The sequence below is a fragment of the Platichthys flesus genome, chromosome 9, assembly GCF_949316205.1.
Source record: "Platichthys flesus chromosome 9, fPlaFle2.1, whole genome shotgun sequence".
Taxonomy (NCBI): domain Eukaryota; kingdom Metazoa; phylum Chordata; class Actinopteri; order Pleuronectiformes; family Pleuronectidae; genus Platichthys; species Platichthys flesus.
In genome coordinates this window covers 17,641,063-17,652,203 of record NC_084953.1, presented here as the reverse complement: position 1 = coordinate 17,652,203, position 11,141 = coordinate 17,641,063, and the positions used below count along the sequence as shown (strand labels likewise).

The 11,141-nt window shown below is 44.0% G+C and overlaps 1 protein-coding gene across 1 annotated transcript in view; it reads left to right on the top strand.

The window, feature by feature from the left end:
- Window positions 1-409: 409 nt before the first annotated feature.
- The window catches only part of yjefn3 (YjeF N-terminal domain containing 3), a 39,654-nt gene continuing 28,922 nt past the window's right edge, over window positions 410-11,141 (top strand). Inside the window, exon 1 of the mRNA XM_062395763.1 lies at window positions 410-790. Within this exon, the coding sequence (XP_062251747.1) occupies window positions 723-790 (68 nt within the window). The 5' untranslated portion in view covers window positions 410-722. The remainder of the gene's footprint in view (window positions 791-11,141) is intronic.

The following is an 11,141-nucleotide window of genomic DNA, read 5'->3' as shown; positions in this document are numbered from 1 at the left end:
GCTTCCTTTGTGTGGACCCTTTCACATCCTCCATCATTTGTGCTGCAGCTTTGAAGGGTTGCCGGTAATGGGCTCAACACACACACATCTCCCACCACCGTACGAGCTGATGGGGATTTCACTGAGGAGTCAAGTGTTTCCTCACTGGGATGCCTGCTCTACTTTCTACATCAAGGGGATCCTTCTCACACCGAGGGATGTGTGTGAATGTGTGTGTCTGTGTGAATCGGAGGAAAGGGAGGTGGGTGGTATAGGGGGGGGGGGGGGGGGGGGAGTTTGCAGCCCTGGATGACTGAACGGCTGAGATTCGCGGCAGCCTGAGCCAATCGGCCGGCGTGCACGGTGCCTCCTGATTCTTAATTGGCTGTCTGTCCCCGGCGAGCTCAGCTGATCCAGAGAGCCAGCTGCTTTTTATCAGAACCAGAGCTGGGGCCACAGGGGAGAAGAGAGGCAGAGAGACAGAGATACAACAGAGATACAGAGAGACAGAGATACAGAGATACAGAGAGACAGAGGCAAGATTCAGTGTGAAGCAGCCAGTAATTATCTTCCCGTGTCTGGACCAATCAGAAGCCTCAGCCCATTTACATTCTCAGTGTATTCCCAGGAAGAGAGAGAGGTAGAGGCAGAGGCAGAGAGAAGCAACGGAAGTGTTTTTAGCTGAAGCGACACACAGCTCTTCCTTTCTCACATTTGCTCAGACGGTGGCGGCTTGACAACACATGGACAAGATGAACCACAGCTCGGCCGAGGCAGAGGCTGAGACCATAGAACCCCTGCGTTACCTCAGGTAGGCACCTGCCCACGTCCGCTGCATCTCTCCCATCCTCTCACCGCTCATCTGCTCCCCTGCTTCTGTCTCCAGCTCCGTGCTGTTTGTGCTCCACGCAGTTTGAGCAGGTTGCTTCCAAATCGATGCACTTGTGCAGAAAGAGTGAAATAGTGGCGAGCAGAGTTAGAGAGGAGGGAGATCCAGGTCGAGTTGTGCAGCAGCCGACAGAACTCTGAATTCCGAGCCGACTGCTGGAGTCCGAGCAAACTTTAACTGATGACGAGGTCAGAGGGAATAACGAGAGACTTCACTAATACATGTGATGATAATGAAGATGATTGTAACGATGCCTGCAGAAATATGTTGGTCCACACCAGGAACATCTCATTTGCTTTGCCCAGTCTTCGATCTTCTTAATTATTCCCCTTCCACTCCACTGAAGCCTCAAATTGCATTACACTCATGAGCTGTTATTGAGTTTGGAGCTCGTGTTTCATTTAGCAATATCAGGCCACATAGGACCAGCTGAGAGATTCAGTATCTCTGTGGATGAATGATCAGTTTTGTTATGCCACTGAAGGTTATTGTGTTTGTGCCCCCTGGCTGCGTCTGTAGGGCCAGGTTTACCCTCACAGGGAAATCTTTGGAAATGAGAAAGAAACAGAGGGATGTATTTATAACGTGTCCGTGTGCTGCTGAACATTCAATCAATCCAAACACAGGGAAACTGTTTTATTGTATTCCTCTGATACAGACACACAAACTGCACATCCACAAACTCACTAAACAGTCATCACCATCAAACTTTTGACACAAAAAAAAAATACAGCTCGAATAACAATGTGTTCTACAGTTATTCAAGAAAGATGCTTAAAAAAGGTTTTGGTCATTTTTGTATGGATAATAATAAAACAAAAGACGAACCTGGATTGATCTGTCCAAAAATCCAAGAGAATTCTCCCTACCCTGTCTAGTGCCCCTGAGCAAGGCACCTTACTCCCCCAACATCTGCTCCCTGGGCTCTGTACATGGCTGCACAACGCTCTGTGTGTCCTGCACCAGATCGGTTTAATGCAGAGGATAAATGTACCTACCATTGCATGAGTGTGTTGTGCATGTTTATGCATGTGTTTGGTATAAATAAACGAATATTAATCTTAATCTTAATCTTAATAACATACTTTATTAACAGTAACAGATTTATATGTATGGCCCAACAATAGGAAGAAATTAAATAGGGAAACAATTGGACAGCATTAAAGCTCAAATTCAAAATAAAATTAACTAAACAGTAGGTAGGTTTTTTAAAAAGTTTTTGCCACAGTCGGAATCTGCTGATGCATTTGCTGTATAACCAAACAAATATAATTGATATATAAATATACAGCTCAAAACTAAATGTAAATTTGCCTACCACTTTATAGTTTGACTTATTTTAGACAATAAAAAAAAAAAAAATAGCCTCAAGTGATGTCACTGGTTGCAGTGACAGATCTAAAGACTAAAAGTTTGAAAAATTAATATATAATAATCTACCGGTGATGAAGGTGTGAGTCTACGTGACCTCAGTGGATCGCTCTGCATCTTAAAGCTTAAAGTCAAATTATCCCCCATAGCATCACTCCCTCTACTCTGTGAACACATTGTCAGTAATGTATATATATATAGGTACCAGGTTTTGAAAACGAAAGAGGGGAATGTAAACATAGATCATATGTATAAATGAATCTGTAACCATGGTGACATTTTGGCTATCTCCCAGATGGTTAATGGTGTGATCGCCACATGACAGCGGTGCATACCAAACCCAGTTTATAGTGTTAGTCTGCAGTGTGGTGACAGGATTAGCATGTGGAGGCCTGGATGCTTTGTGGCCCTGGTGTTTTTGTCTCTGCTGACTCCGCTGGTAATTGGGTGTGTTGTCAGTCAGGAGGAAAAAACTCAACTCCAAATAGGAGGATAGTTATCTTCCTATTCTGTTGATCACGAGATAGAGTGTGTGCACGCTGCCTAAAGACGTCTTCATACAGAAAACACAGAATCTCCCCAGTGACTCGTGTGTGTGAAGTGGCTCATCACACTCACTGATTTTGCTGCTCTCGGCTCCAGATATCTGTCTATTCCACTTCTACCGTGTTATTGCCATGTCAGTCAATGTGTGTACCTCTGCATTAAATCTATAATCAATAATCTCAATCAATCAGTAATCACACCCTTTGTGTTGCGTGCACTTACTTCCCCCTCCATGTGTGTCAGCATCAGGATATGCATATGCAAATGGTTGAGAATTTATGTGTATATACTTCACACAATTTATCCTGTGATCAATTATTACAAAATGTTGCATAGGTACAGTAGCCTGTACGAGCTGCTGTCATAGCAACCTGTTGAGGCAAACACTTGGTGAGGCGTTTAAGAACAAAGGGAAAAAAGGATGTAATTAGGACTTGATGCTTTATTACTTATGTAAAACAAAGGACAATGTGAGGCCCGATAGAGCTTTTTATTGATCTGTTGTTGTTTTCGCCACAAACGACAGAATCCCATCAGGTTAATGCACGCAAATGTCAATGTGTGACGATCCTGCTGTTTTTTTAAGTGGCTTTTAAAGATTAAAATTCATGCAGAGCAGCACTCATCTTGCGCACCGCTGTGGAGTTACAGATTAAACACGCACACGCCCGATATCCCTCAAATAAAGAGAAAAACAAATTGAATTCACCCCTTGAACGAAAAATGAATTTCCCCACACTGCACAGAGGCTTCTCACCCTGGGTTCAAATGCAGCTGAGACGAGGCACCACTTGTTCTGAGCTGGTGATCACTTGGCCTTGGACCTGGAACGGTCTTTGCCTGTGCACTGTCTGAAAGTTAGGAGGAGCAAAATGCAGAGGGGAAACTGACTGAATTATTCAAGTGAATAAAGTTTCCAAAAGGGTTCCAAAAGGGTACCCCCCCCCCCCCCCCCCTTGTCTACATTGCAAGTCGTTTGGTTGTATCTGCATTTTCTTCCTCCTTCTGTCGAATAACAGAAAATAATGGCGCCCTAACAGCGGGGGAACACCTGCAAACATCTGACCACAGAAGCCTGAATGTTTTCCGAGCCGCTCTGGGTGTAGAAACTCAGGGGCATCTTTTTCTTTCGGAGTGACTCAACAAATGGTGTCACATCTGCCGGCCTAATACGCCACATTTGTTCAAACCTGAGCATCAACTGGGTGGTTGGATGCTCTTCTCCCTCTCCTCTGCTCTCTGTTCTTTGGTCCACCTTTCCCCCCCTTTAGCCCACCACACCTGGGGGTCTGAGACATTTTCCTCTGACTCTATCTGATTGTCCTCCACGTCTCCCCCACCGTTGCAGATTGGGATTATTGTTATTCCTTTGGCCTGCGTCCCTCGTCTCGGATTCCCCTTAACCTGTTCCCATGTTGGCAGTTCCATTTGCTTGTGTGACAGCTCAGGCATTTATGGGCCTAAATGTAATGACCGGGATGGATGCAAAGAGGCAGAAAAGAGGCGAGCGATGATGTGCTGCCAGTGCACTGTGTGTACATAATTTCCCTCCTTCATGTAAATCCGATTAGCTGTTAAGAATTCTCCATTACAGTGTTTGAGAGGGGAGCATGAGGAGGAGAGGGAGGGTGAATCGGAGGCAGGACGACGACCGATGCCTGATTCCAGGGGAATTATAGCATCTTCCATTTGTCTGCCATTTCTAACCTTTGTCTCGTAAGCAGCCCTGTGAGAAGGTAAAGTGTGAGATAACGTGATCACAGATGTAACCAGACAGCCTAAGTGCACTCACACAAAACGATTCGATTGCTGTGAGTACCTAACTTAAGGTATGGGGGTTAGATTATGAGATAGTAGAAGATGGTAATAAGAGCTAAGAGTCTTCAGTGAGGCCGAGGCTGTGTCCGAAAACACCCACTCATTCACCAACCCCTACTTACTACAGGGACCTTACTGTGGACGACGATATGATGAGCTTATCGGCCCCCCCCAAAAAAGAAAAACTGTTTGAGTAATTTTCTCTGCGCCTGTAAGGATGTAAACATTTGATGTATGTCGTGTTTATGATTGTTGCAGGATTACAGCAACAGCAATGTTGACTGGTGGGAAATTCCATGATAAAATCTTACTTTATAAATGAATACTTAGTAGTAATACTTTAGGTATGTTAAATGAACATGTTTAAATGTTGGAATTGGGTCAGGCTGGTGTGTGTGTGTGTGTGTTTGTAAAAGGCTCCTTTCTCCCATACAAGGAGATTCTGTGGATTTCATGCTGGTCAAGAAGTTGAGCTTTAACATGTGTGATGCTTCTCGCCGTTAATGGTCGCCATCATTGCAATGAGGACCAAGTGAAATTCAAATGAACATATTAGCTGACAGATATTTTAGTGGGAGACGATGGTATTCAGATGCTATTTCAATTTTCATTTGTTGAAGCCATGTTCAATTTTAGACACAACCCTATAAAAATTCACACACACACACACACACACACACACGCACACACACACACCAAGACATACAGATGTTTGTTTCTCTATTTGCAAACTTCCATACTCCCACTTGCTACTTGTTTTAGTGCATAAGTGCATTCACAGTGACAAGAACAATGATAATATGCGGTGCATTCGGATGGTCAAAATGGTCAAACAGTTGAACATTAAACTATGGAGAGTCACTATACTGGCTACGTAGAGGAAGAGGAGGGACCACCATATATACTTAAAATTGAGAAGATGGCAGTGGAGGTAGGATGACACACATCAGCGATGGTGTCATTTCCACAGAGTCAAGTAAGCAACCATAACAAAATCCAACCATCCATGTGGAGGCTGTAGAATTGTTCAGCTTCCTGGAGGCTCTGAAGGAAAAGTGGATCGCCAAATTAGAGGAGTCTTCCTCAGGGAACTGTGAATGACATGTTTCTGTCAAATCGGGGGATTGACTCACCGTCAACGTTCCCCATAGTGTGGCTCCAAAGAGCCTGTGTACGTCCTTTAATGTGGGAGCTGTGCAGCAGGTTTGCCGCAGATCATTGGATGTTTCTACTGCTCACTTCAGCCATTTAACCTGTTGTACTGCACAACATCTATTTGATTCTTCAGCACACACACACATAAAAAAGACATAAACTCCCCAGCTCCGCAGTGCATTTCTGTTTGCCGACACTCTTAAATGTGTCGTGGTGTGCCTGAGCCGTGGTTTTCATTCAGTCTCTTTCCAAAGCTATGAAAGTCCTCAAAACGCTCAGTGCTGACAGGGGGGGGCTTTCATTTGTCTGAGTGAAACAGAGCACAGCGTTATTATTAGGAACACACCATTATTCCATTTGGCAGGTCCAAACTGTGCTTTAATTAACTCCTGCGGATCAAACTCATGCTATTTAAATGTGATCTTTTCATATTCTAATAATAAATTCCAGCGATACTTTCTGTCTCTTCTTGTTCTGCTCATTATTTTTTTTTTTTTTGCTCATAATGGTATTTGTTCATAAAATATTGGCAATGAACTTAGAGAGGAACATAAGGCGGCGTGCAAAGGCCTTTTTTTCTCGAAGCAGCCTTTTGGAAGTCAAACCTTTATTTATTGAGACATATTAAATCGGATTCACTAAATCTTAGCATGTGTAAACGTGTGAGCGTCTGTGCATGTGTGGGACGAGCGTGTGTGTGTTTGTTTACATCCTGAGATGATAAAATATGTGCGACTGAATGTGAGCAGACAGGACGCATTGTCATTGTGTGAGGGCTTTTGTTGAAGTATTTTGTTTACCGCGCTGCGCTTGGACAGCTGACAGGAATCAGAGACCAAAGGAAAGAAGACAGAGAGAGAGGGATTATAAGAGGTTGTGTGTGTGTATGTGTGTGTGTGTGTGTATGAGTGTTCATGTGTGTGTGTGTGTGTGTGTGTGTGTGTGTGTAGATCATAGGTGTAGATGAGGGTGGTGGTTGCTAGAGGGTTTTAAAAAAATGGTGTTGTGAATTGCATTTGTGCTTCTCTTTCCATAACAATAATCAGGAAGAGAATTGAAGTAGAGCACTTGAGGTGGCTCCACGGATATTTCTTTAAACCTTAGCAGTGTAAAACACAGGCTCCTCCAGGATAAGAGAGTGTGTGGATGTGTGTGTGTGTATTATGATTTAAACCAGACGTTGAAGACGTACACAATCATACAAAATCTGGTCTACACAGTAATATGTATATATTAATGATAATGATGTCACACCTCTGAGTTAAAGAAGTTTCCCTATGAGCTCTGGCCTTGTTTTGCATATTGATTGAAACTGCTGCCGGATTTGAGGAATTGATTCCGTTGATTGGCAGCTGGCTTTGTTCCCAAACCGTGGCTGTGCACTGTACACGTGCACATGCATTAACGTCTCAGTGGCTTGAGCAGTGATTGATTGAGGGATTGATTCATCAAGTCCTCGAGCACAGTGACAGAAAATTCAACGGTGATGGCGGCTTTAAAATGAATTTATTCTGAGAATATAGTGACAGACGGGCCTTCAATCTTTCAAACGGAGCATGAGTAGACTTTGTATTAAGAGATATCCAGGAATTTAATCTCCATCTAACCAATCCATCACCACATACTTTCAGAATGATTCGCAGTTATACCAGTTCATATTGCCTTTCATTTTTCCATTCACCATAACCCTTCCGGTATATCTCGCTGGTAATATGATGAGCTGATATTGTGTGCAGGTTTTATAACCACCACAGTTCTATAGTTTTTGGGTAACCTCCTTAGTTTGTCTGTAATATAGTGGAGCATAAGGAAGGAACAGATTCAGAAAAATGTTGCACAAGCTGTCTGGGAAACAGAGAAATAAAACCATTTCTTCTTCACCACTTAGTTTGGACAAATTGTGAGGAAAACATTTAACTTGGAACGAGCCAATGTTCTTCCAAAATATGACAGATAGTCTGCTCCACTAGATACTGGTCCATTTTAATATTTGTGCAGTTTATTGTTTTCAACAGCCTGCTGTTAGCAGGAAGTGCTCATTAGCTCCTCAGTGGAATCACAGATTAAAAGGTGTCACTCCAAACTCAGTGAATGGTTTAGTGTTAGTCTAACCCCTGTTCTTTTTCAACACATTGTTCAAAATGGTAAAAAGTAAACACAATAACATACGATTAAGAGAAACACTTGGCTAAAGTCTCATAAAAAAAATCTCCTGCTACGTTCTTCACTTTTACCTCACGTCTGAAAACAGCTTTGACTTCTTGTTAGTATGTGCTCTGATGTTCCAGAAGCTGAGGTTGCCTGTGGGGTCTCCTCCCACTCGATCATGACGACATCAAGGTGGAAAGAGGAGACTCTTGAACAGTGATCACTTCAAATCTCAGTATTTCCAGTAGTGTCAGATTTTCACTCTTCACATGGATTCTTCAGTGACACAAACATTCCCGGTGTAGTACGACACAGTAGACATCATCTTTCTCACATGATGGACCTTGCGTCTCCTTTTTACACCAAAACTCTCCACCTTTAATTCCCCCCCTTTAAACGTACAGGGGTCAGGGCTGTTCCAAGGATTGTGGATATAAGGAGAAATGTTCTCATGGCGACAGAGTGGGAGCGATGCCGGATAGCATCTGGCCGCATGCGGTCCCTGCTGGAAAAAATCCATTTGGAGAGAGGGAGAGGAAGATGCTGAGAGACTAAAATAGAGCGATGAGAGGAGGTTGAAAAAACTGTCCGTGGGTGGGGACCAGTAACCTGATAATAAGATCCAGGGGGGGGAGGGAGGGTGTGTCTTAGAACTAGTTCACTCTTCTGTCAGCCGCCGCCACTTGTCCCTCCCATTACTTTTCCGGCAGCTGCCATAGAAACCAACCTCGGCCTTAACCCAGCGAGAGATGCTGCCTGCGTGACTGAGACCGGCTCACAGGTGATGGGGCCGCAGGTTGAATCTGGGTTCGCTGCATAGGTTTTCATCACAATATCTTTTTTTTTGCGAGAGAGTGTGTTTGTGATAGAATTGCCTCGGTCCCAGTAGAACATGATTGAAAATGAAATTGAATTGGCAGAAAGAGTGGGAGAGACACAAGAAACAGCAAGGATTGGACTCTTAATATAAATTTTAATGCGCTGATGTCCCTTTTTCCCCTTTGTGTCTTTGTGTCTCCGCTTGAATATGTCTTCCTGTGTGTGTGTGTGTGTGTGTGTGTGTGTGTGTGTGTGTCCGTTGTTTCGCTGTGTGCTTGCAGGCAGCGATGCTCTCCCACTTTTCGGTAATTGGGTTCACGTGTCTTGCTCTGTTGAGTCCTGATTGTGGTTCTGTTTTGTGTCTCCTCGGAGGAACACCGTCGCAGAATTCTGATTATGCAAATGCCTCATCTTTTCTGGTTCATATAGCTGCGTTGTTGTTGTTGTTGTTTACAGTGTCCACCCTGCTTTCTGGTGGATTATATAAAGGTAATTAAAGATGCCTTTCTGAAACTCAGGAAAAAACTGGATGAACAATGAGGTGCAAAATGAATTAGATTCATGCAAGTTCTATGTATTGATTAAATAACGTGCTCACAGGAAACCATTGTTTTTTTCCTCTGCAAAGGCTGATTATGACTCAGGACAGAAGAACACCCCATAATTACACACTGCAATTATTTTGTTTTTTAACGATAAAAAGATTCATTGAGACACTTTTGGTTTATCCTTGCCTAGCAACGCCTCTCAGCCCAGGTCTGTGTTCCTGTTCTCTTTCTGGCACCTGTAATGAGACATCCAGTCGAAATGCCCTGCAAGTCTTTTCTCCTGGATGCTGTGATGGAGGGCTGCTGAGGCTAGACTCCCCGGTGGCCTGCGAGCCAGCGGGTTAATGGTGATGCTGAGAGAGGCATGTGGTGAGAAAGACAGCAACCTGGAGAGCCAGACAGATGAATCAACAGGCAATCAACTAAATGTTTACGTGGAGAGAGCGGATCAAGACCCCGGGGAGAAGAGGAATATGGGCCGGAGAGAGATTGAGAGATGCAGAGACACTGAAACACTGACATGAGTTTGGCTTTTGTTTTTATAGAACTCTCCTGCTCCGTGAGGTCTAATCAATTTATGTTCACATTGTGTTCCTCCGACAACAGAAAATGGGATTTCTATGCTCCCACTATCTGATCATTATTAATGATAACAAGCTTCTGCAGTTTTTCTGGATTCATGTCGGCTCCACTGTCATTAGAAAATGTTTGCCATAATTATAAGACACAGAGTGGGTGGAACTATATTTGTCCACATGCGTCGCAGGAGGCTTTTCATGCAACACAACCGAAGCATAAGTATTGTCGGGCTTTAGAAAATGACTGAGGAGGAAGAGAACATGACAAAAAAAGAGAAAACATTCCTCCACGAGCAGGAAGTACAGACGTACAGTTGGTTTTCACTTCACAACAGGTTCCCGGAGTACTGCCTGTATATGGTTGTCATACCGAGCCTCGGTAATTCAACTTCACAGGGAGACGCACAGGTACGGTGAAGATTGGAGGATTTGAGCTTGCACTCATAGAACCAGGGTTACCATGTGTAACCATCTGCCCAAGGTCTAATCACAAGTGCTTGTTAAATAGAAGAATAGTTTTCCTCCCACATCTTTCTGACATTGAACGATGGTCTGTGGACAAGATTTTGGGGCTGGAAGCTTTCTGGTTCCTCTCTCTAGTTTGAGCAGGATTTGGCTGCCTGCAGGAAACCCGCCAATGTGGAGAGCACATGACGCGAAACACATTGACTGAAATTCATTGATCTGCATTTATATGCCCATAGCAGTTAAAGGAGATTAACAAAAATGCAGACTGGACCTAAAACCTCTACAAAGAGTAACACTGTTTGTGCTATCTGAGGATAAACGTTTGACAAGTGCCATAAAAGAAACTCGTCAGACTGTAAACGGTTTACATCGAAAGAGTCCCGGCCCAGATTGGTTGGTCGTCCCTCCTGTGCATCAATGTCGGTTTGTCCACAAGGCAACGAAACCTCCGGCAAGGACGACACTGGGCCTTACACGAGTGGGCACTCACCTACTGCTGTGGTTTGCATTCCCCAGCAGAGGAGGTTGTGTGGGTTGTAGCATGGACCACGCTGAGAGCTTTACAGCTTCTAGTGGCTTCAATAGAGCAAAACCAGTGGAGCCACAGTGCTGTTAACCCAGCACAACACCAGGCTGGGACTCTTGGTAAGATGTGGCACTCTTGGGAAATGGCCAGACTGTTCAAATCACTTGGACCACGCACAGTACCACAAGCAGGCCCTGTGTCCATCTCTCAAACACACTGTGAGGATGGATGGGTATATTAGGTAATGGGTCAAATTCTCAATGACCATCACATACTTCTACTACTATTACTGTGCT